Source organism: Corvus hawaiiensis, chromosome 2, assembly GCF_020740725.1.
Source record: "Corvus hawaiiensis isolate bCorHaw1 chromosome 2, bCorHaw1.pri.cur, whole genome shotgun sequence".
Taxonomy (NCBI): Eukaryota; Metazoa; Chordata; class Aves; order Passeriformes; family Corvidae; genus Corvus; species Corvus hawaiiensis.
In genome coordinates this window covers 611,117-636,782 of record NC_063214.1, presented here as the reverse complement: position 1 = coordinate 636,782, position 25,666 = coordinate 611,117, and the positions used below count along the sequence as shown (strand labels likewise).

Genomic DNA, 25,666 nt, shown 5'->3' with positions numbered 1-25,666 from the left:
CTGGAAGAAAGGGATTGCTGGGCTAACATGAGCCACCTGTGCCTGCTTTATTGTCTGTGTTCCCTTGCTGCCCCTGCTGCAGGGAGCAGCCGTGGAACAGCCAGGAGGGGCTGTTCCCACTGTTCCAGCTTGTTAAAAAGGGCTAAGGCAACAATAACTAGGGCTTGTGAAGACAAATGGAGAAATGAGAAGAGGAGGGGTTGAGAGGAAAGATGTGTGCTGATGTCTTCACAAGCAATTCGAGGGGTGAAGCCGAGGGTGTGAACGTCTTTGCAATGGGTCTGACTGTCTGCACTGCCTTTGGTGCAGAGCCCAGGGAGCCTGGCTCCTGAAACACACAGGGGTCTGCACGAGCCTGAACTGTGGGGGAAAATGCCAGGTTCAAGGGGGAATGTGGGCTAGGCAGCTCGGGAAGGCTGCACCTTCCTGGTACCTCAGCAGTGGGGAAGGGAAGAGGGCACCGTGCGGCCGGGAGTTTGGGATAAAGGGAGGCTGCGCCCTCTGGTACCTGGAGAGAGAAACCCCGCGGGCTGTGCCCTGGTGGCCTCTCTCCCTTGACTCCAATAAAGTTGCAGGGCTCCTCTGTCTCCTTTTTGGACAGAAACCCCAGGCCCTGGTGGATTTTCCTGACAAGTCTGTGCCTTTATTTCAAACACACAGCAAGATGGCAGCTGGACACATTTGTTTCCAAAGTCACCTTGTCCTGCAACCACCAAACATGAAAGCATACAATAGCATCAGGCTACTACACCCGAGATTGACCCACGATATTTATTCAGCTCTTTCAAACAGCCCAGGGAGGCTGAAGGCTCTGCCAGTTGTGCCTGTGAGCACAGAGCACCAGGGCAGCTTCCACCCTGCCCTCCTCCAGGAGAGCAGAGCTGCAGCATGCCAGAACCTTTTTAGTCACATTTTAGTCAACATTTTAGTCACCCCTGGCCCATCCACAGCAAGTGACAGCCTCAGCCCAGGCCTTTCCTTACCAGAGAAAAGTGCAGTCTGGAGTGATTATTCCCACCTTCTTTCCTCCATCACAGAGTGTGACCAAGCTCTTCCTCCAGGGCCCTCCTGGACCCCCCTTCCCTAAAAGGCTTTGCTGCTCTACTCGTGTTCCTGAGCAGCCTCTCCTCACCTGTCTCACAGAAGGACACGTTCAGCCATCCAAATAAGCTCCAAGAATCCCCTCGGACATTCAGGGTTCCTGGAGACAGGATCTGGCTGGATATAACCCAGCCTTGGGCACAGGGATGTGTCCCAGCTCCTCCATCACTCCCCTCAAGCCAAACTTTGCCTGTTACCCTCAGAAAACTCATTAACAGCAGCAGTTCAGTTTAAAATTCAACTGCAGGGTTTTTTGCTGAACTCTTACAGCTCCCTTCTCCTGCTCCCGCTCCCAAACTGCAGCTCCCGAGTCAGTTCAGAGCATCTGAGCAGGGGAAGGAAGAGGAAAAACTCTGCATCCCTTAGCAGGCACAAATGCACCCATTCAGTGCCAAATGCCTTCCTTGCACACAGAGATAAAACATCCACTAATCCTCTAAATGGGCTTTTCCCCACCAGAATCCACAATGGGGGATTTCAGTTTGGCTCAGCAGGAGGAGGCAACCCCTGAGTTACCTCTCCTGCAGATCAGCTCCTCCTGAGATATTTGTTCCTGCACCACACTCAGATGTGATAGTGCCACAGACTCCTGAGAGCCTAAAATGCTCCATCACACCACCAGCAATCCCCATTTGTGCCACTCAAACCCCGGACGTGTCAGCACCACCCAGCCTGGCTCTACCCTCGGAATCAGGGTTGGATTCCCAGCCCACACACGAGCACTGGGTTGTCTGAGCTCAGAGACTTTGTTTGGGCTCCTCTTTTGATCAACTGGTAAAAGAGAGAAATGGGGCAATATGTAGTCATCAGGTGTTAATGTCAGACATAAAAAGCTCAGGTTTTCTTTGAAATTGATGTTAAATGCTCAAATAAAGCAGTTTTATCTTTCCGCTCTTTGAAAATGAAGTTACCAGTGCAAATGGCACACCCAGTTCCAATGTGATTCCTAGATGGGCCCACTGATAGTGGAAGCACTCAGGAGCCTCTAATTAATGTTATAGAAAACTGTACTTAATTACTTCTTAAGCACTTACATCTGCATGAAGTTGCATTACACTGAATCCATCATCATTTAAATCCATTACCTACACATAAATATGTATCAAATTTGCATTGCAAATGTCTTCATCCTCTGCTTTGTTAATCACAAATGTCATGTCTAAATTACTCCAAAACCTGCAATTCTGGCTTACTCACCAAATAGTTCCATATTAAACAAAATATGCATTATAGGATCAAAATACAATAAAATAGGAGGTGGAGGTCCTCAGGGTAGAGGAAATTATTACCAAAGACACCAGAATGGCTCCACTGAAATCAGCTGTCAGTGACAAACTTCATAAGACAACAGAAAAAATATATGGCTTAGTGCTAGAAAACCTATTTATGACTGTTTTCTTCAATTTTCATCTAGAATTAGTAAGTGCTGATTCGACTGCTCAAGTGATAAGCTGGACACATCACACCTGTTTTGTGGTGCCTAGAAAATTCCCACTGCAAGATCTGAGCTGGCTGTCCTCAATGCAGATGCTCATGAGTGAATACATGTAATGAATTTCTGTGGAGCACTGCACTGTCTCATCTAAGTTCATCTGAAGCCAAGTTAATAAAAGGCTTCTTTAATTACAGGCACCTTTCCATGCTCCCTTTCAGACTGAACAGTCAAATGAGCACACAGAGACATTGCTCTCCTCAGCCCCAGCAGCCATTACAGCCTTGCCACAGCACCAGCCACAGGCACAGAAAGGCTCAGGCTGAGCCCTGGGCCACGAAATGACCCCTTAAATGCTGCCATCCATCCCTGCTGGGTAAAGAACCAGAAAAACCCTTCTGAGCTGGACCTGCTTTGGGCACTTATCAACACCACAGACACCGTCAAATGCAGATTCCAAGGTTTTCAGCTGGGAATAATAAAATGCCCAGCTGCAAACACTCTTGGATCCTGCAGGATGGACAGACAGGATCAGGCTGCTCCAGCTGCATTCCCAAATCAGCCTGGCAAGCACAAAACAGCCAGAGCAAGGCTAGGGCTTTGCAGAGGAGTAGGTGCTGCCTGCAGAGCAGGAGAAGCCATGGAAGATGAGGGGTGGCAAACAGCAGGAAGCCAATACTCTCACGGCACATTTTGGGGAAGTGGTTAAAAATCTGACTGTTCTGGGCCCTGCAGAGGAGATGAGGAGGATGCACCAGCTCCACAAGCACCAGAGAATGCCAAGGACAATCCCAGAGGCCTCTGCTGGGGTAGCACGAACATCCCTGTGCAGGACTGGCAGCAGGATTGCTGCAGGCTTCTCCGTTCACTGAGCCGTGCTGCCAGCCCCACGCTTCCCCCAGAGCACTCCTTGCAGTCACTCCACTCCAGAGGGAAATGCCCTGCTCCCTTTGCACCTCGGGGGTCTGGGAAGGGCTGTGGGATATTGCACAGCAGCTCCTTCCCTCCAGCCCAGCACAGGCTGTTCATCTTCCCGGAGAGCCTCCTGACTGCCGCTGTCCCCACGCCTTTCCTCATTCCCAAATAAATGGGGACTGTGCTCTAACCAAACACCCGTGTAAGAACAGTTCCTGCCAGGCTGTTAGAGAGCAGATATCCCCATCAACAGTAAACAGCAAGGGAACAAAATTACTCCTCCATTACAGGCCTGAAAGTAAATTAAGGAGTCAATCAGCACATGTCAAGTAGGAAGATCACAGGATGTCCCATCGCTGGCAGTGTCCAAGGCCAGCTTGGGCAGGGCTTGGAGCAGCCTGGGACAGTGGAAGGTGTCCGAGCCCATGGCAGGGGCTGGAACGAGATGATCCCTAAGGTCCTGTGCAGCCCAGAGCACTCCCTGGCTCCGTGGCCACAGGCAGCCCCTACACGTAGGCATGGACACCCAGGGCCGGCCCTCCTGCCCTGGCCAGCCGGGCCCGGGCCAGCGAGGGGTACCTGGGCCTCGTGGCCGTGTCAGCCCAGCACCAGAAGTGACAGTACATGGCTCCTGCGGCCAGCAGCAGGGCACTGCTGCCCCAGCCCACGTACAGGGCGGCTCCCAGCTCCCGCTTCAGCGGCACGGGCACGTCGGGGTCGTAGAAGTCCCGAATGATGCTGCCCCCAGTCCAGGACACCGGGATGAGGACCAGGCTGCCCGTGAGGAGGAAGGCAACACCAGCTGCCAGGATGAAGATGCTGATGCCCTGGGGACCCTCCTTGCCGCGCTGAGTGTACTTGACCCCGACAATGGCCATCAGGAAGGAGACGATGGACAGCCCCACGGCGACGCACATGAGGGCCCGGAAGGCCTCCAGCGGCGGGGGCAGCGCCAGCACCGAGTCGTAGAACTTGCACTGCAGCCTGATGCCCAGCTGGCTGATGCAGTCCATCCACAGCCCCTCCCAGATGGTCTCAAACACCACGATGTTGCCATCCACGTAGGCAGAGACCCTCCACTGGGGCATGGCCATGGCTGCCAGGGTGCCCACCATGCCCACACCGCCGAAAATCAGCCCGGTGATCTGGAGCACGCAGCAAGCCATGCTGCTCCCAAACCTGCTCCCAAACCTGCTCCAGCTGCTGGCCCAGGGGCTGCCAAAGTCACTTACTCACAGAAATCGTGGACACCATGAGAAGGAGTATCGTCTCTGGCCGTTTCCTCATGCAGCAGGTTGGGTTTCTCGGGAGAGGCTTGCTCCAAGGTTGGGTTTCTCAGCAGAGGCTTGCTCCAGTCAGGAGTTCAAACAGGTGGAAATCATTCCTGATTGCTCCAAGGCCCTGCTATTTATTTGCTTTGAAATCCCCTCTGACTGCAGCCCATCAAGCCTGACAGGTTTGCAGCCAATGGCAGCCTGGGAGAGGTGTGGCAGGGCTGATTTCACTGCTTCTCACAGGGTGGCTGAAGTGCTGCTAGAATTAAGCAAGTGGCAGGGATTCGATTAAAGGTGCCTAATTGCAGGGCTAACAATTCTTAACTGCGAGACTGCAGCTCTGTTGCAATTCAGTACAGAAAGCCTGAACTTCCGTCTGCTAAAATCTTGTTTAAAGTGGGTCATTACAGTTGTTCTTACAACAAAAGCTTAACTTGAGTCTTGGAGTGGGGCTTATTTTCTAAGTGCTGCAGCCCTGGGAAAACATCTGATTATTATTTTCCTTTAAATCAAGCCAGGAGGTGCTTGGTGTAGCCCTTTAATGTAGATTTCTCATTTTGATCAAATACAAAAGTCTAATCATGGTATTAGACAGGTACAGGAAAGTCAAGTATTCCAATCAACATCAAAGCTTCGCTCTACCAGCTCCAAAATTCACGAGGGAGGCAAAGCAAAGAAGTGGCTGAGCTTCACAGCTCCTGCTTTTGAATCAGGAATAAAGGCACAGTTAGGAGATGATCCTCTGTGGGTGAACGAGGAGGAGAGTGTTGTCACTGTGTCCCACAGCAGCACTCTTACCCGGTGACACTGCGGGGCTGGGGGCACTTGTCTGATGTGTGTACAGGGAGTACAGCACACGAACCCAGAGTCCCTCCCACAGATCCCTGCAAGCCTGGACAAACACACATTCCAGAGGCTGATCCGCCTCGGGCAGCCCAGGAATAGCTGCTGTGGTAGGGCTTTGGCTGCCTCCATCTCCTGCCCTGAGACAGTGCTGCGTGACGACAGCTCATGGGTGGTGGTGAAGTTGGGAGTGCTGCTGCTTACTCCAGCCCTTTGAACCAGTTAAAAACCAGAAATTTAAAAAAAAAGTGGCCCACTAAAGGCAATAAAGGCCCCAGAAGCGCTCTCAAAGAAAGGCATGGTCTGGGGTTGTGTGTTTGTGGACTCTGTGTGTTTGGAAATATCAGACATTGCCTTTGATGGTATTAATTTAATTACAGCCTTAGGTGCCTACACAGCACATTCAAAGCCAAAGCTGAACCCATGGAAAGGGAATTGTCCACCCAAACCACCCACAGTCCAGTTACTCCTTGGAAGGACGGAAGGAAGGAAGGAAGGAAGTGCCAGATCATGCAAATTATTCAGTTTAATGTTACATTTCCACATGGAAAATGCTCCCGGGGGATCTGGGCAACTGAGCTTCACGTCTACAACCAGGAATCTGGAAAGAAAAAAATGTCTTCAGCTGAGATGTGAAACACAGAAATCAATCCACCATCAGGTTTGTACTTACAGGGAGAGGAGTTTCACATCACTGCAGACAGACAAGAAGAATTCTGTGATGCAGAAGTTGGAGGCACTTTGCTCTGTGCCCCAGTGGAGGTGAAATCAGGGCTCAGAGCTGGGTCTAAAAGAAGCTCCCTCCCCTGGCAGGACACTGCTCCTTTAGGAGAACACTGCACACAAGACCTGTACTATTTGAGTACAGTCTCCATCCATCTTGCTGGACTTCTTTGACCTCTGAATTCCCCAAACTGTTTTTTGGACTTCTTATTTTAACTCCAGAACCAGAAATCAATTTATGATGGAAAATCCCTCTTAAAACCAGCATTCAAATGCCTTTTTTTCCTAACAGAAAACCCCTTTGTGCAACGTTTTCAGGCAGGCAGCTCCCGAAGGTGTGTGCACAGCTGGAGCACAGAGCATGCCTAATGCTCCGAATCCATTCTCCTGGCTGCCTTATCTATCAGGAGTGCTGGGAAATAATTCTCCCTCAGATGCCCTGGGAGGGTCAGCAGTTGAGGCCACGCAAAAAATCGCCAGGGCATGGTTTGCAGAGAAGATGAGAACTGCCCAGAGAAATAGGATTAAAATGCAGCAACACATCCAGGGAGGGCCAAATGGCCGAGTGGGGCTGGATCTTGAGTGGGAATTAGAGCCTTTGGTGGGTGACATCCTGTGCAGGTGTCAGCAGGAGAGGGGGACAGCCAGGGGACTGCTGCAGGGCCAGTGGCAGGATGGTTCCTGTTGTTGGAACCTGAGGGGAAGGAGGCAGCAGAGGAAAACCACCAAATGGAATCTGAAGGCAAACTTCAGAGGTTTAAAGGAGCTACAGGAGACAGGTTGGGGAAAAAAAAAAAAGAAACATTAAAAATATCTTGGAACTGGAAAACCTCCTGAACCTCTCCCATGCCAGTGAGCCCCTGACTTCACTAATCTGTGGAAAAAACCACCTTCTGCAAGTAAATCCTGTGTTTGGGTCAGCCTGGAGGGGGCTCTTACAGCCCTGTACCCCCCAGAGAACTGCAGCGCCATTGCAAGGCTCTCAGAAGGAGAGGCTTGGCCGGCTGAGGCATTCCCAAACCTCCCTGAACAGCACCTCTCTCTCAGAGCAGAAACCACAGAAGTTCTCCCAGGGTGGGCAGATACCACGGAGGGAACAAAAGGAAATGCCTGCTTACACCTGACCAGACGCTGGAAGCCTCCTCACTGTGCATCATCCCTCTGCTGTGCTATTGGAACGCTTCCCTGCCTCAAGAGGACAAGACCAGTTCTTATGCAAACATGTCCACCCCAAAATTTGCCTTCAAAGAGGAAAGTGGGTGACTGAGGGAGCACGTAGCCTTTACACCTCATCTCTCCCGGGATCTCTCTCAGATTTACATTTGCTCTTCCCTTCAAATCAGGATGTTCATTTCAATCTTTCCCTGGGGCACCACCTTCTGTTCCCTCTGTGGCTCTTAAAGTGCTGATGCCCCTTGAAAACGAAGAAGCAGAGCATCCCCAGTCCACAGGATTAACCGAACCGAGCCTCAGTGGTTAATTAGTTACAGGCACCAATAATGTAAACACTGAGTTGCCTCCCCGAAAGCAGGATGAACTCCTCTTTGAATAACCTCTCTGTACCTTGACTTTCAGAGTGCTTATCCCTACACACGCACCTATAGAGAGAGCAAGAGGCTTTAATCCTGTACAAATGTACAGCCATAATGGCCAGAGCTCATTACGGGCTCTCCTCGGCAGCACAGAGGCTGTGCTGCAGCCTAATGAGCTGCGCTGGAGGCTCAGTAACACTCCCGGAGCAGGCAGATACGGAGATTTATCAAAGGCACACTTCCAGTCAGTGCTTACAGAGTCCCAGTGACGTCTCTGAGCTCCCAGCTACCCAGGCAGAGCCTGGCAGGGGGACCCCAGCGGGCTGGGGCTCCGTGGGCTCCCTGCATCCCTCCCGTGGGCAGGGGGCTCACCTGGAGCCTCCTCTGCCAGCCCACCCTGCAGGGAGTGCACAGACAGAGAGCAGGCTTGCGGCTGCCTGCGATCGTCTGTTTTGGAAACGCCTGTGAGTGGCATCAGCTCCTTCCTGCTCGTGGCTTTCACTCCCCAATCATTACCTGCTGCGTTAACCACTTTGTTTTCGGCTCCGTAGAGGGCTGCTCAACGAAATCACACTCCGCTTTAATGGCTCCACTGCTTCCTGTGGTATCTTGATTGACTGCCGCATCTCCAGCCTGCTGCTGAGGCAAAAGGTCATCTTGAATCTGTTTTTACACTCAGAAGAAAATGGCCTGAAGCCAACAGAGGCCTTTGTATTTGTGCTACCTTTAATATTGCTGCCTGCGCTTCCACTCTCAGTTTTTAATGTTAAAAGATGAAAGGGCGCCTCCTTCCCCCCCTCTTCAAGCGTGGCACATTTTGGGGTGAGAGGAACACCTGCTCTCCTTAGACAGGGATTTCCCCTGGTCATTTGGGCACTCACCTCCAACTCCAGCTCCGGGGCGACCCCTGACTGACGCTGGAATTGCAAAGAACTGACATTTATCTTCTGCCACCTCCTCCAGCACACCCGAAATCCCCAGCCTGAGAGAACGGCCGGAGTCCTGCCGGTGCTCCACGTCTGATGGATCCTGTCCCCTGGACACTGAGGAACCTGCTTGCAGTGCAATGAAACCCCACAGTAATCAAATATCAAACACTCCTCCGAGTATTTAATCCACCTAAACCGCTTCAGGCTTTTACACGGTATCTGTCACCTCCCCGCCTGCACACGGGAGCAGAACAAGCTGACAGAGATAGAAGCTGCCAGAAAACTGCTGCCTCACTCTGCTGCCTACAGACAGCACCTCCGAGTGTATTTGGGGGCTGCTGATGGCCCTGCTGACACTGAGCTGTCGGAAATGCAGCAACTTCCCAGGGCAGCACTGGCTGCTCTCCGGAGTGCCAGCAGTTAGGCTGTCACTGCGTGGGGCACAGGGGAACTGCTTTATTTGCGTGCCTTAATGGGTGGAGTGAAAGAGGCAGAGAGGGTAGATGGTGGCAGCGATGGCCTACAGACAGGTGAGAGGCAGGCTTTGTAGAAAGAGGTGATAGCTTTTATCAGACTGGCTGATGCTCTCAGAAACAAGATTAGGCTCGGCCTCCCAAGATTGGTTTTGGAGCTCAGCATTATAATGCACCTCTGAACTAGAGCTTCCCAGTAGCCAAGCAGTGCTGGGAACTAAACCAGTAGGTCTCAAACCATGAAGAAAAGGGGGTTTTCCATCTTTCCTAGTCATGATTTGGACACCTCCCTGTCCAGTCCTGTCTCCCTCAGGTTCTGTCCTCTCCCAAGCCCATGTCCTGAATGCAATTACATTCTTAATTTTCACCTCCAAAATAAACCCCAATAACGTGAGCTGTTTGCCCCAGTGATGTGCTGGGAGCTAGGGGGCTGGAAGTTAGGGAAGGGAAAGGAAAAAAGACGGAAAACAGTCTGACATGTGCAGACTGACTTTAAAATAAGGATAAAACAGAGGAGAAGGAGGTCTCAGGAAACCTGGTGCTGTTGTGTGGGAGTGGAACGGGGCTCACATTGCAGGCAGAAGATGGAATTGAAGGATCATTAGGATGAGAGGAGCTGCATCTCTGCACAAGGCCATTGCCAAGGAGGTGAGAGTGCCTGGAGCAGCCAGGGAGAACAGCTCCTCTGATCCTGATCTCGTTATTCCTTATTAACCACACTGAACAGCTTAGGGGTGGGAATGGGGACGAGGCTTAAGAATTCCTCAGGAAGAAGTGAATGGAAAGTAAAACAAAATGTAGCATGGATGCAGTGAAAAATAAGTTCAGGTTTTGTTTGGTATCATTTCTAGAAAATAAAAGTTGATAAAATCAAATCCATTTGGACCTTATTAAAGCACCTGGCTCAGCATGGAAAATCAACAGAGACACTGGAGGGATGGCACAGAGTACCAAGAATGCAACGTGGAGGCAGAACCACGAGTCAGTGAAACAACAAAAGGCTCTGCTGCAAGGAGAACTATCACACCCCTATGCCCAGACACTGATTTCTGCTGCTGATGGAGCCAAGGATTTCTCTGGGGCCTCATCCTACTCCCTTCAGGAATCCAACAACAAAGGAGGAACTGCAGCCAGGAAATCTGCACCAGGCCCCAGCTGGGGATGTGCTGTCAGTGGCTGAGCCCCACAGCCAGGATGATGGAGTGCAGTGCATCCCACCCACCCTGGGAAGGGCTCTCCTGGCTCTGACAACATTTACCTGAGCTGTGGCCACCTGCAGGCAGTGTGCTCCCCGTGCTCTGCATCTTCTCTGGGACTCTGCACAGTTCAGGGCAACAAACCTGGAAAGGGAGAGGAGAAGCAGCCAAAACCAGCCAGAGGGGGTAAATGAGTGTGGGGAGGAGTGTGAGGAGGGTGACAGAGAGGAAGGAATTGGAGGTGATGAAGCTGAGCAAGGGGGGCTCAAGAAGCCAGGTGGGATCAGTCCTGAAGGAAGGAAAAGCTTTCAGAGCTAAAGGAAAGCTGCCGACTGTGGGAAAGGAATCGCAGAGCAGCCTTGCTCTGCAGCCAGGAGATTTAGTTCCAGCTGCCTGAAAACCCTCTCTAGTGAAAATGACTACTAAGGGCTGGGATATACTTCTAGGGACACCGCAGAACAGCCACCTCTGGAGGTTTTATTGCAGGAACAGCTCTCAGGAACAATTGTGGCGCTTTTATTCACCAAAAGAGCAAGGGGGCAGTCCAGAGGTATCAGCTTTTCTAGAGGAACTTCACCCACCTGAGCCGAACGAGTATTTCCTCCTCTGCCCTGCAGGGTGGGCATCCACTTACACGGCCCAGAGGGCACCAGGTGCACCTGGAAAGGCTCCACTTCCATGGAATGTGCGCGAGTGCCCAACGTGCCGAGTGAAGGGGGACAGGGCAGACCCCCTCGGTTTCATCTCTGAAAGCAATACTGCTTATTCCCCACATCAATGCTCTTGTCCCTAAGCAGGAAAAAGGGTTTCACATCATAAACTCCCAATAAAGTACTTACAACAGTCAATCAAACTCCAGAACAGGACTGTTGTTCTCCATTAAACACCACAAATTGAATTACGCTCCCAGTTGAGTCAAAGGCAAAATTCCATCGATTTCCATGGGTCTGGAGTTACACTTTATTATTGGTTACAAAATTCTATTAAAATACTGTTACTATTGATTGGTTTGGGTCATTCATTAAATCGATTTGTCTGGAATTACTTATTTTTTACTAGGCTTGGTTTCTTTACATTGGTGCTTATTGGGGGGGTCATGATCTTAATAGGAGTAATATAGTTTAGCCTGTTTTAATGGGAGTGAATACTATGGTTGTTTATGTTCCTTATCTCTATAAACTATGCTGGTGTGAGTGGGTTTCAGCAAAAGTCTTGACCTGGTTGTACAAAAGACCCTTTAAAAAAATCAAATATACATATGTATATGTATGTATACATATATATATACACACCACAGAGTCCTGTGGCAAGCAACCAGCACAGTTCTTGTGCTCTGTGCAATGCTGGAAAATGCTGTAAGCCATGAGTCTGCTGCCTCTGAAAGAAGGTTGTGAATGAGTTTGACCTGTTTGGGTTACAAAGGAAATATTAACTTTCCCTGAAAGGATGATAATTAGGATGTACATAGAGAGCTGTGTTTATTCTCTGAAATAAGGGATATTTTTTCATGTGTTTCAGCTTACCTTCCTCTGCTGGGTAAATTCTCCATGCAACCCTCCATTAAGCCTACAGTAAATCAATCCCTTGGTGAATGCTTTTCTTTTAAACCATTATTATCTTGTCTTTATTCACTGTTATCCCTTCTTTCGCAGGCAGAAAACAAAACCCCTCAGCCGCTTAACTCCTCCTTTCATTGCAACAGGCCAGGCTTTCATACCGTGGTGTAATTCTAAGCCCTTTTTTACTGCTTGTCATACAAAATGCACCCAAAGCAGAAGCAGACCCACACAGCCCAAAAGCTGTTCCAAGGTGCCACCCAAATAAGCCAAGCTGCTGCCCCAGTGCCATTACCCATCCACGTGTGCGTGCACCGGGATGGTGCAGCAGAGCCCCCAGTGTGTGGCTGAGCCCCCAGCCGCAGCACAGAGCAGCAGGAGGCACAGGCAGGCTCTCATTCCCTTCAGTGCCCGAGCCCCAATCCCTCTGGAAGAACTGGGACAGAGAGAGCCACTTGGGATAAATGTGCCTTCTGAGGCAAATGCTCTGTGTTGGAGCTGTTTATCTGAAGAAACAATGAAAAGCCCCAAGCCCTGCCCTTAGCTGTGGCTGTGTTCTGCAGCTCTAGGGATGGAGCAGGCCCAGCAGGGAGACACTGGTGCCACTCCTGGGTCTGTTGTACAGAAATCAGGAGTATCCCACCCCAGCTCAGTGGCACAGTGCCAGGGGAAAGCAGAGCCAGCTCCGTGCCACAGGGCTTCTCCTCTGCTCCCAAAAGCACTTTTGTTCTGATGCTTTGGGGAGAGCACTGCAGAGACAGGATCCAGGGACAAAGCAAAGCTAAAGGATACGGAGAAATTAACCCTGAACCCAAAGCTGCAACACACCGTTTAAGGGGGAGAAAGGAGACCCAAACCTGCCAGTACCTCCACACATACATAGCTCTAGACTCCTCTTGCTGCACACCGAGCTGTGGGAATGAGCAGGATTCCAGAGATATCCATGTGCCTAAAGGACTGCACATTCAGCTCCTCAGGATGGGGTATAAGCCACGTAACAAATTGTTTTCCTCTGCAGAAGTCAGCAACTTGCCTAAGATGGAAGGAAGTGCAACGGGAAGCATGGGTGCCTCAAGACCTGTGAGAGCTATACCTGTATAAATAGTTTAGAAAAACATCATTTCAAATAAAAAATTAAAAATAATTTTTAAAAAAAGCCCACCACAAAAGCCACAAAAACCCCTTAAGAATTAGGGCGAGAAGGTGAACTGTTCACTGAAGGGTTCTTGTGTGATGCGACCTTTCTTTCCTGGAAAATGCCAGGTGAAGAAATGAGTGAAAACCAGAACACCAGAAACCACAGGTAAAAACCTAAGAACAGACCCCACACAGACATGGAACAGTAGATCCTTTTCACAAATTCTTGTAGCTATGGGTGTATGCATGAGGTATTCAGCCTAATCTCTGAATGTGCCCCAGCATGGGAACTAGAAACCCAGCCTTAAACGAGGATTCTTTTGCTGTAAAATAGAGCTCCTCGTGTTAAGAGACAACCTAATTTGTTACACAGTAAAAGAACAATTTAGGATTTAACTGCCTAGATACTGAAATACAAGCCAGCTGCTATTCATCTGAACTTTCCCTCCTCTAGCTTTTTCCTTGCCATTTACAGCTCTTCAAAAGCAGAAAGCAAATGCACAAGTGCTAAATGTGCCAGCTCGCTGGCATATCAGAGATAGAGGAGGGATAGAAGTCCCATTTACAGGGAATATCTTACGCTCCTCGAGTGTGTTTCTGTGGGTAAAACCATGGTTAGGGGGGAAGGCAGAGTAAGAAGCATCCTACAAATCTTTCCATATTCCGTTTGTCTTTCATAGCCACCGAGTTTCCCAACCTCTGCAGCTGGCTGCTGCCCATGAAAACATGGGAAAATGGGGAAGGCAGGGGACCTCTCCTGCTGCTTCTGGCCCCCTGAGCCCTGATCTGTCCTTTTGGTGTTGTTTGCTGCTTTGCCTGCTGCAAACTTGTCCTGCCATCCGGCCCCCATCACTGCTGGCTTCAGGAAAACTGAGTGGGGAAAATGCCTTGGATGACCGGATTCCTGGAATCACAGAGTAATTCAAGTCAGAAGGAGCCTCTGAGTGTCATCTCATCCAACCCATGCTTGAAGCCGTGCCCTTCAAACTCACGAGGCTAAGAGCCCAATCAAGATCCATTTCCATCCTCAAAAATGTCCCCAGGTTTTCCTGGGGGAGGAGGAGGGGGTTAAATCCTTCTCCCCCAGGAGGAGTGTGAGGAGAGCCTATGAAAGCACAGCATTTCCCTGTGAGAATGGATTTGACACAGCCAACACAGAATAATGGAACCACCATGGCATGGCCCTGCAGCCCCGTGGCTGCCACTCAAACAGCAAAGGAAGAGCTCCCAGCCCCAGCAGAACCAATAAACAGGCACTTCAGTAATACTCCAGCAGGTAAACACAAGCGTGGTGCAAACAGCAGGGCTGATTTCTCTCAGAGACTGCTGAAGTTCTAATTTGCAGGACATGGAAAATAATTAGCAGAGCAAATATAATTTAACCACGTTATTGATTAATTTACAAACCCATTAAAGGTCCCATATAAATTCATGGTGGGATTGTGTCTGAGCCAAGGATTCAGTATTCGTACATTCTTGGAAGGATTAAATTTAAGTGCCTTATCTTGCTCAAAACCATTTTTGGAAGGAAATGAGGGGAAATCTTATTTAATGTTATGAATTGCATCTGCTTGTTTATAATTAAAACACAGGAAAGGGGCAAGTGATGAATCTCATTATTTGTTCTCCTCTCTATTCAAACATGTCATTTCATCATGGGGAAATATCAAAAATGCCTGTGAGTAGCTAACCACAGCTCACTGTCAGCCACAGGATCCTAACAGTGTGTTAGAAAACAAATATGTCCAGGCAAAATCTAGCCTTTCCTTTCCTCCTTCCCTTGCCTTCCCTTTCCCACTACGTTAAGGAATTAATACCCCTGAAGTCAGTGTCCAACTTCTCTGTACAACCTGTGTGTTTTCCTGCTCTGTGCTCCCAGCTCTGCCCTCCTCCCCTTCCTGCTCCCCAGAGCAGGTGAGAGCTGCAGCACTTTTATTCTCTATATTTGGACCTAAAATGTCCTAAAAATATGGGCCTAGAGCAACTCCAGCTCTGCCTGGGCAGAGAATACACAACATTTCAGGGCTGCTTTGGTGTGTGTTGGCTCCAAACAGGTCCCCATGGTCAGGACATTCTGTTCCCTGTCCCTTTGGCACTTGGTATTCCGGTTAATCCCCTCCTGTGGGAGCAAGAAGGGATTGTTCCTCACCCTCCTCATGGCTCTCCTTCCCCTGCTGCTCTCTTTGGGGAGGAGATAACCCTGCCACGGCCCCCTTTCTCACAGCTCCCCTGGGAATCCACAACCCCACTTAAATCCCACCTATCAAACAGGTGACAAAGTGATGATGCCCCCCTTGGATCAACACGTGGTGCAGGAAATTCAGTTTCCCTGGTTTTATCTTCTGTGTGTTTTGTGAGGTGCTAACGCAGGACATTTTCCAGGCTTGGAACAGGGACCCTGTTCCAAAGTAGGATTTCTGTAGGCACACAGTGGCTAAAGAGCTTCAGAGGCTGCAACTCCCTGAAGCCTCAGAGCTGCAGCCTCAGATGGATACAGACACTGCCTGAGCTGATCTGATTAAAAGTTTCACATCTGTGGACAAAACCGATCATTTGTGGCCCTTCTGCCCCAGCCTACTGGAGGTCACAACACCATGTTACATCTCATTTCCTTTTCTAACAGCTCCCCAGGGTTTGGCATTCAGCCTTCCTGACATTCTTGCTGTGAAGGGCTGCCCATCCTGAAGGGCCCTCCCAGCACTTCCACAAGTGTGACATGACAGTTCATTGAAGATAAGAACCACTGGCAAGGCTGCCCTTCTGTTACAGCCCCAGTGCCTCGGTGGCTGCAGCAGGATTTCACAGGTGGGAATTAGAGCAAAACTTCCTATTTACCTGCTTGCCAAGAGCCTGTACTGGGAGTTCAGCAGAGGAAATGCTGACTGGGCAGAGAACGGATGGAGAGCCCCTGTGCTCAGGTGAGACCCCACCTGCAGAGCTGCCCCAGCCCTGGGGCCAGCAGCACAAGGACCTGGAGCTGCTGGAGAGAGTCCAGAGGAGGCCCCGGAGCTGCCCCAGGGCTGGAGCCCCTCTGCTCTGGAGCCAGGCTGGGAGAGCTGGGGGTGCTCACCTGGAGAGGAGAAGGCTCCAGGGAGAGCTCAGAGCCCCTTGCAGGGCCTAAAGGGGCTCCAGGAGAGCTGGAGAGGGACTGGGGACAAGGCATGGAGGGACAGGACACAGGGAATGGCTTCCCACTGAATAAAGGTAGACTTAGAATGGATGCTAAGGAAGGAATCCTTCCCTGGGAGGGTGGAGTGGCACAGCTTGCCCAGAGAAGCCTCTGTTACCTGCCCAAGCCCTCTCCTGAGAAAGCTTCTCCCTACCTCCTTCCCTGCTCTGCCCCCAGGTGTGGAACCCCTCCAGTGGGAGGGCACAGCAGCTCCAGGGCAGTGCAGGTTCACATGTGGGACCATTCCGAGAGCTCAGCCCTGACAGGGGGAGCTCTGCTTTTATCTGAGACACGAGAGCCCTCCCTCAGCCCCCAGACGAGGAGCACACCTGCAGCAGGGATCCAAGGCAGCCTCTGACTGCTCCTGGGAGGGCTCACACAGCCACAGCTGTTCCTGGCATCCCCTGAGCCCAGGGAAACACGCAATGTCCTGGGCTGGAAGGGCCCCACAGGGATCACCGAGTCCGGCTCAGGGCCCTGCACAGCCACCCCAACAAGGCCACCCTGTCCCTGGGAGGACATGCCCTCTGGGCCGTGTAAGTGGATGCCCACCCTGCAGGGCAGAGGAGGAAATGCTCGTTCGGCTCAGGTGGGTGAAGTTCCTCTAGAAAAGCTGATACCTCTGGACTGCTCCCTTGCTCTTTTGGTGAATAAAAGCGCCACAATTGTTCCTGAGAGCTGTTCCTGCAATAAAACCTCCAGAGGTGGCTGTTCTGCGGTGTCCCTAGAAGTATATCCCACGCTGTCTCACAGGAAACACAAGGGAATTGTCCCACAGCTCCTCTGCCCTGACGTGCTGCTCCTCAAGCACTGCAGCAGTTCGCTGCCAGCAGCAGTGAGAGCGTTCCTCCTCCTGGCAACGCTGACCAATTCCACTCCAGTGACTTGAAAAACTGCTGCCCCTAAAATCACTCTCCTCGGCAGATTTAAACAAAACCAAATTTACCTTTTGGTCAAATGCCTTAGACAAAATCAGGAGTGTTGGCTTCTATCATGAAATTAAAGATTAAATGGGTAATGGCTGGGAAACAGCTCACACCCATGGCAAACTCTCATCTACCTTGTTTTTGCATTTCCACATTTGTATAATAAAATAATTTTTATATTCCTGTTTTCTATAAAATACTGATATCAATAAATCTATGACACAGGTGTCATTAACCCACAGTTTCCCCTCTGTAGGGAAGCAGGGACAGGGAATTGCTCTTGTGAAAAACCGGCCAGGTCAGGTTCCTTCCCTTGGTGGCTTCTGCAGCGTCGTCCTCGCTCAGTGACAGAGTTTTTGTGCAGCTCCAAGGAGAACAAACACAGGGATGTGCTGGAGAGGGGTGGAGGGGATGAGGAGCATGGGGAGGAAAAGCAGAGCCCTTCACTTCCAACCCCTTCTCTTCCCTCCCCTGCAGTGTCCCAAACAATCTGTATCTCAGTATTTTGTTCTGAAGCTGTGTTGCCTCTTACCTTGTTACACCGTGGTTTTGTACTTGATCTTAATCTTCCTCTGTTTAGCTGGTACCAGCCTCCGGCCTCCTTGCATTTAAGGATTTTCTGTCTGCGAAATTTCCCATTAGGAGTAGGGAAAACCAAAGTGTTTCTGTGGAGAAATCATCACATAGGATCCCACGTTACACGGAGGGGGAAAAAAGAAACGATAAGGCCATTTTAGCATGAATTCATTTTCCTAAAGCTTAAAGAAAGATCACATCATTTATTTTTTGCTTAATGCTGCTTCCCATAGGATGCAGGCAGGATGGAGGCAGTGCAGTGAAATTACAGCCATTTACAATACTGCAGCACAGCAGACTCCAGGCTCTCTCCAGAGCGTGCCTCCAGCTCCCACCAACAGCTCTGGAGTCCTCTGGAGGGAACATTCACTTCATAATTTCACCACAAACCCGAGAGTCAACATCAGCTCTAGTGCTGCTAAATTATTCCCCCCTCACAAAAGCAGCTGTGAAAGAACATTATCATTACAGATCTCAAACAAGCTTTCCTTTGGTTGTTGTTACAAATTCTCATTTACGACTGTTGATGAATATTAATTCTCATTATCCCAAAATACCACCGAAAGTACGTTCAGTCATGAATTCCTCATAATCAGGATTTCATACTTGCAGCCTTCCAGGACCTACAAGTAAAATGGAGAGAGATTGTTTACAGGGGCTTGGAGTAGCAGGACACAGGGAATGGCTGCAAAATGAAAGAGAGTGGGTTTAGATGGGATTTGGGGAAGGAATTGTTCCCTGGGAGGGTGGGGAGGCCCTGGCACAGGGTGCCCAGAGCAGCTGTGGCTGCCCCTGGATCCCTGGCAGTGCCCAAGGCCAGGTTGGAGCAGCCTGGGACAGTGGAAGGTGTCCCTGCCCATGGCAGGGGCAGGAATGGGATGAGCTTCCAGGTCCCCTCCAACCCAAACCACGTTTCTATTTGAGCAAAGACAGCCGGTGTTGCACTGATGCATCTGCAAAAGCTCTGCAAAATATTTACCGTGACTGATGAGTCCTCAGGCTTTTATTTCCAGGAATTTGGCCTCAGCTTTCCTGGTTTCATCGTTTCCCAGAGACCTCCTCCCACTCAGCCACCCTCACACCAGGCTGCCTCAGCTTTTCTAAACCCAGGCAGCAAATGAAGGCACCGGGGTCAGGCAGAGCTGGGAGAGAAACAAAATGTGCTCTAATGAATTCTGCCTGGCCATTTCTTAATTCCCCTCCTGCAAAGCACCCAAACAAACCCACTCAGGATGTTGGCTTCCAAGCAGTGCAGGCTGAGGGCTTAATTAGCCCAGAGCTCCCCAGATCGATCAGCACTGCAGTTAGAACCCAAGAAAGGAGGCAGGAATGGCCCTCGGATCTCTCAGTGTGCCCTGGAACAAAGGAGATGCTGAACACCTGAGTTCAGGTGATAACATGATCCTTCTTTTAAAAGCGTGATGAAAACTGTCACTGCTGGCCTCGGGTCTCTTTGATCTGCTGGAGTGGGGCCCTCCTGGAGAGCAGCAGGGACATCAAACCCCTCAGGCACCCTGGGGCTGAGCTGTAGCATCACATCCTCACCCTTCTGGGGCTGCTTCTGGGAAAGGTGGAACATCTTGGCACACGGGGTCACAGCTGCCTTTGGATGAAAAATAAACGGGAAAGCATCAGGAGCAGGTGAATGGCTGCAGCCACGGGTGTAAAGGATGCTGCCTTAGGAATTCTCTCTGGAAGCCATCCCTTCCCAGAAGATGAGACTCCCAAAGTGTCTCAAAAGAGGTGCCTGCTCTGTTTGTCTGTCCTGGCTCCTCCTGGCTGGGCTCCTCAGGGAACCCTTGGCAATGCAGCTGTCTGATGGCAGTGCTGTCTGTCCTCCTGCTTTCCCAGAGCACCAACTATCCTCTTGGACAGCAGCATCCTCTCCCTGCTCTGTTTTGCATAGAGGTTCGGGCCATAAAAGAGCTGCACCAGGAACTCCTGTCCCCAGCACCCAAAATGTCACTTTTTACTGTCACTGCCACTTTGTGCACTTGCTATATTCATATTTTAATTGGTTGTGCTTCCTATTTCATATGGCCTTGCACTGAGAAAAGCTTTTGCAGCCCAGCCAAAGGCAGGAAAGGCTCCCTTACAAAGTCCTTGGTTTCCTCCCCTGGGGTGTAACTCAAATGATATTTAAGTGAAAGGTAGCTCAGGAGTTTGAGGGCAATGCCCATCTGTGTATGTGTGTCACAAATTCTCACACAGCCCCTCACTGAAGGCTGATGCATGACTCTGGCACTGCACCACGCCAGATATTGATGGGTTTGCTTCAGGGAAATCACTGAAGTTTTATTGATGCAGCGTTAGCACAACATGATGCAAAATTAGGTACATGATCACTGATGCCTTGGTCAATGCTGTGACTTTTTAAAAAATAAAGTCTGTTTTGCTTAACTGATGCCAGCAACAAACCACTCTCTATTTCAGGATTTATCTTCCAGTGCTTGGCCTTTTGAGCACTCACAGCTCCCCGTGCCAACTCCATGTCAGTTCTGTCCTGCTGTCACTTCACACCCACTTTGCATGAACGCCAGCTGGACAGAGGGATCATGGAGTCAGGGAATCACAAAAAGGCTTCTTGGGTTGGAAGGGACCTTAAAGCCCATCCAGTCCCACCCCTGCCATGGGCAGGGACACCTTCCACTGTCCCAGGCTGCTCCAAGCCCCAGTGTCCAGCCTGGCCTTGGACACTGCCAGGGATCCAGGGGCAGCCACAGCTGCTCTGGGCACCCTGTGCCAGGGCCTCAGCACCCTCCCAGGGAGCAATTCCTTCCCAGTATCCCATCCATCCCTGCCCTCTGGCACTGGGAAGCCATTCCTGCTGTGATGGCAGGGAACAGAGCCCCCCTGCAAACACTTCCCTGCCTGCTCCCCCGGCAGCCCAGGCTGCGGCTCCTCTGACAGGAGCTCACACGGCCCTTGGGGACAGGGGACAGGCAGTGTGAAGGATATCAAGTAGCAGGAAACAGAATGTTTTGTTCACTAAATATCAAGTAGCAGGAAACCAGCTGCCTAGATCTAGATAAAAGCCAGAGACAAATATGTGCTTGCCTAATCCCTATCTGTACTTGCTTAGCCAGCTTTTAGTTCCAGGACCTTGAGCATAATGACCATATAAGGAGGGGTCAACCATCGCTGCGACCACCAGGAGGAAAAAGACCCCCTAGCAACAAGTCACACATGCGCAGAATACCATAAGAAAAGACACGTCAACCAGAAAAGAGACTGTATAAGAAGGAACTGGAACTGGCTGAAGCCGCGGCAGTTGGTGGGGCAGAGACTCCCCTGCTGCCCAGCGCTGTATTTGCCTTTGCCTTGCTCGCTTGCTGTTAATCAATAAAATGGTAATTAGCAGATTGAGTCTCAGAATTTATTACAGGCAGGACGGCCCCTTCTCCAGCTCCATCCTTCCCACACCAGTGGGACCAGTGACACTGCACACAGCAGGGGCTCCCCTCCCTGTTTTCCTGGACAACTGGAGCCACGAGAAGGAAAATTCCTCCCTCTGGAGCACCAGGGGCCGGGGAGCATCGTGTGCCAAGCGCTGCCCAGGGAAGCTGCCAGCAAAGGCTGCGGGCTGGGCTCAGGGAGTGCTGACTGGGAAGCTCCAAACAGCTCCAGCCCAAGGACCGTTCTCCTGGTGCTCCGCAGCCCCCACGGAAGCGGGAGAAGCGTGCTGGACGTGCTCCCTGCCTGATTATCACCCACAACAGCTTGGAAACCCTGCTGGGATCGCACGGACCCAGTCGGCCCAGCAAACAGCTCCAGTGCTTGTTGTTAACACGTCCCAGGCACGTGGAACTAAAGGTACAAGGCATTTGTTGCTCTCTCTCTTGTATTAAAAGCGGTTCTCAGACGAGCTGTTCCTCGCCACAAATTCATTACAACTCAGAGGCAAAGCCAAGTGAAAGCCTCACGTCTCCCTGGGGAAGCACGATCCATTTCCAACCCTTTTTTGTTCTTAATTTTGCTTTTCTGTGGACAGCCAGCCTTGGGGTGAAGCAGGCAGAGCAGAGCTGCAGGCTGTTCCCAAGCTGCTCAGACAGCCCGAGGTGAGGCTCCCTACCCTCCAGTTTCCAGCGCAAAAAGAGGGAAAGAGTGGCAGCAGAGGTGGGAAGAATTACCACTGCTCCCACAAAAGATGGACAGTTGGTTCCCTGAAGCACGGAAAGCTCCAGCTCAAATACAATAATTAGCACGGGATGGGGATGGAGCCTCTTTCAGAGCAAGGAGTGATTACCAGGGAGGCCTGGCTGGAGAGGTTAATGGGAGTTTGTAATGAGGGGAGAGCTCGGGGAGGAGGCACAGAGAGCAATTGAATCAGCCCGGGGGTGGAGGGGTCACGGGCAGCTCCAGCAGGGCGGTGGAATACAAAGCACAGGCATTAAAATACCAACAAGGGAGGCAGCGGAGCCAGAACACAGGTGGGGAGTTAGTCACTGTGCTTCTCCAGACTGCTGGGTGCCACCAGCCCAAAACCTGCCCATTCCACTCACCTGGGAAACGCAGACACACAGAAATGCCCTGTCCATGTACCGGAAACACAGCGAGACCTCAAGCCCTGCAGAAGGGTGATGGGGTTACCCGAAAAAGCCCAGCCCTCCAGGGACGTGGTGGGCAGGGGGAGGCACACACGGTGCAGCCTCTGTGCCTGCAACACTAAAAAAACAAACCAAACCACGAAAAAACCCCACCAAAAGCAAACGCAACCCAAATCCAAACAAAGAAACAAACAAATCAGAGCAAAAAAAAAAAAAAAAAAAACAAACACAAAGAGAAAGGAAATATTTACCACTTGAGAAAAATCAGAAATGCAGGAATTTCCAAGGCAAGCAGAGAAAAAGTGGCAGTGAGGGGAGGCGAGAAATAGATAAGGCTTGGCACAAAGGGAAGAGGGTGTTAAACTTTCCAAGGGAAGAGCAGAACAAAGGAGAAAGAGGGGAAAACCAGAGTCCCACTGAGGGGGAGGAGGAGGAGGGTGTCGTGCTCAGCTGTTCCAAACCCCAACAAGGTGAGTTAGTGCTGCCCTGAGATTGCGGGGCTCTGTCCGTCTGTCTGTTCACGCTTCCCAGGCACACAGCACCGCCAGGCGCCTGCAGGAACATGGATCCTGCTCGGGCCGGGCTGTCCTTGTCCTCCGCGTCAGCGGGACAGCGGAGAGATGAGAAATGACAGCGGGCAGAAGGTCTGAAACCGTGTCCAAACAAGGTCTGGCGGTGTTTGAATCCCTGTCAGGCAGCGCTGAGGGGTTTATGGGCCTCTTCTCCCAGTACAAACACCCAGGCAGACCCTATTTTCTCCTCTGTCTGCCCAGCAAAACTGACAAAAACTGCAATTAATCCAGAGGAGGAGGGATCAGCCTTCATAATAGAAAGGTTGAAGACACAACCTAACGAAGAAGTATCAGTCTGAGGGCGAGCACGGCGGAGGAGAGGGGATGCCACACCAGGGCGGGTGACACGGGTTATTCCAGGCTGGAAAGGGGAAATGAGGAGCCCCCCCTCAGCTGCAAAGGGACGCCGCTGCAATCCTGCTCCTGTGGGCGCTGCTGCTGAGCAAGAGCGAGCTCCCTGCTGGCAGCCGGGGCGTGGGCACCGCCGGAACTCGCACCTCCACCCAAATATTTCCCTGCATTTCCCCAGAGCGCCTTCACAACCTCGGTGCTTCACGGGGAGCCGATTTGATTCCCTCCTAGTGCCACCAGCTGCCTCACACACAAAAACAGTTGGCTGTGAACTTCAAAGCGGAGCGCTGACTGTCACTGCAGCTTCATGCCAGGGTTCCTGCAGGAGAAAGTGGGGAAAGAGGTGGTGGGTTTTGGTCCCGGGATTTTGAGGGTTTTAAAGCCAAGAGCTCACAAATGCTGGGGCTCAGCTTCTACCCATTCCCTCCTTTGGATGTTCTCTAACAGCTTTTTATTCTTCTTACACTGTGCTGCCCAAAACTGCACCCAGTTTTTGCAGCAAGTAACAGCAGACAAGTGAATAAACCTGACAGGAAAGGCAGGGGGGAAAGTGCTTTCCAGTGCTTATGTCAGGCCACAGAACACCTAAAAACTATTCTTGCCTTAAACAAGTGCTGGGCAAGAGCAGCAGAGGTGGTGGCTGGACATGGAGCCCTCTCAGAGCAGTTTAACAACATCCTGTCCCTCCCAGCCCTCCAGCAAGCCATTTAAATATTTTATCTCTTTCCTGCACTCAGGATTATGTATTAGGAGAAGGAAGGATCTGGAAGATTGTTTTCCTGTGTTCTTGTTAAGCTTCTCTCTCTCCAGCCCGATGCCCATATGGCCTGTTAATAATGCAGCACCATAATTTAACACAGTTTGCCTTCAGATAAATCCCAAAATAAGGACGGGCCGGGATAATGCTCCCTTAATAGGATGTGCATGGCCCAGGGGGAACCAACAAGCAAATCAAACCATGAATGTGGAAAGGTGGGGGAAAATACGTGCTATCTCAAGCCCTTCAATAATAGTAATAATAATAATAATAATAATAATAATAATAATAATAATAATATGCAGTTGAGCTCACATCCCATAAGCTTGCATGAAAAAGGATTTGATCTTAATATTCTCCAGCAGTTCCAGCGACTTCCAGTAAGGTGCAGTTTTAATTTGAATGATACAGGGAGTTTTTTGAAGAGGAAAGTTTGTGATTTTGATCTAATAGATTCCGGGAAGGGGTTTCCAGGCAGCTGATGGAAGAGGGAATGCAGGGCCAACAGGGTTTGGCACCCCAGGGCTCTCCACAGACCGTCACTGTCCCAAGGAGAGAACAAGAAAAAATGTGAGATTCCTGCGTTTCCAGGGACTGTCCCCTGGAGCACCACTTCTTACTGGGTTTTAGTTAATTTCTGCCTACAGCACCCGACCCAGCATAAATGCTCAAGCACCCAGAGGAGACAGAAATAGTTCTGCACCTCTGTGGTCTGTGAGTGGCAATACTGAATAAGCTCCATTCCTGCCAGCCTTGTAGGAAACCAGGAACCATCACTCACATCACATTTACCTCCCTCCAGTGGGGCCCCGCAGCTCCCGTGTCTCAGGGGTCCATAAAAGGTACCTGCTCTGCTGGGCCGTGGGGAGAGTACATTCCAGAGAGCTGCTCCAACACCTGGAGCTCTCTGCTGGAGCAGGAGCAGGGAACTGAAATGTTACTGCAGCTGTAAAGCCAATGCCTTTCCAAAAAAACTCCTTCCAAAGAGCACCGGTGGCCTGGAAAGAGATTAAAAAATACAAGGTTCAGATGGGCAGCATCAGTCTGAGTTCCTGTTCCAGGGAAAAAAGGCCTTCCCCCCTCTCTCATGGCAAGGGTAGGGAAACTTGCCTTCTTTTCCCCTTTTTTTGTGAATTAGACTCCAGGAGTGCCAGAGGAGGGATGGAGAGAGCCCAGGACAATCCTCACAGTAGCTCATAGGCAGGGCTCCGTGAGGCAGCAGCAAAGGAGCTGACTGCTGACATTATTGGTTCTAAATGCACATTTATAGACATGCAGAGATATACCCCACATGTCTCTTCGCTAAGAATCCACCTGCAAGCCACTGGCAGCAGCCCTGTTGGGCCCTCAGGAATCCCAGGAGCAGCTCCCATGCCCCTAGAACAGCCCAGCCGTGCCCTGCACTCCCTGATGCACCATTTGCTGTATCAATTACATGGCAACCTATGGCAAACCTACATTAGCCATCCACAGAGAGGCTTAGATTTTGGCTAAGGATTAACTTAAGAGTTTTTATGTGATGCAGGCAAATCTACTTTGGCTTTGCAAGACTCTAACATTCCCAGGTTCGAGGGAATTTACTGTACAAAAATCCGCTTTCCCCCACGCTTAGAGCGCGTACAAGAATATTATAAAGCATAATTCTTCATGATCTACT

At 50.7% G+C, this 25,666-nt stretch overlaps 1 protein-coding gene across 3 annotated transcripts in view; it reads right to left on the bottom strand.

The window, feature by feature from the left end:
* Positions 1–2,079: 2,079 nt before the first annotated feature.
* The window catches only part of LOC125321893 (claudin-17-like), a 51,578-nt gene continuing 27,991 nt past the window's right edge, over positions 2,080–25,666 (bottom strand). Inside the window, exons 4-14 of one of the 3 annotated variants that reach the window (XM_048295311.1) lie at positions 24,856–25,007; positions 24,325–24,551; positions 22,581–23,571; positions 22,285–22,349; positions 17,739–17,871; positions 12,842–13,067; positions 11,711–11,795; positions 10,481–11,207; positions 8,702–8,872; positions 8,337–8,456; positions 2,080–6,166 (exon numbers count right to left, since the gene is read on the bottom strand). In XM_048295311.1, the coding sequence (XP_048151268.1) occupies positions 3,955–4,614 (660 nt within the window). In that variant the 5' untranslated portion in view covers positions 4,615–6,166; positions 8,337–8,456; positions 8,702–8,872; ... (6 more) ...; positions 24,325–24,551; positions 24,856–25,007 and the 3' untranslated portion in view covers positions 2,080–3,954. Of the gene's footprint in view, positions 6,167–8,336; positions 8,460–8,701; positions 8,876–10,480; positions 11,208–11,710; positions 11,830–12,841; positions 13,068–17,738; positions 17,872–22,284; positions 22,488–22,580; positions 23,572–24,324; positions 24,552–24,855; positions 25,008–25,666 lie in introns of those variants that run through there. The other 2 variants (XM_048295309.1, XM_048295312.1) reach the window with 2 other exon arrangements.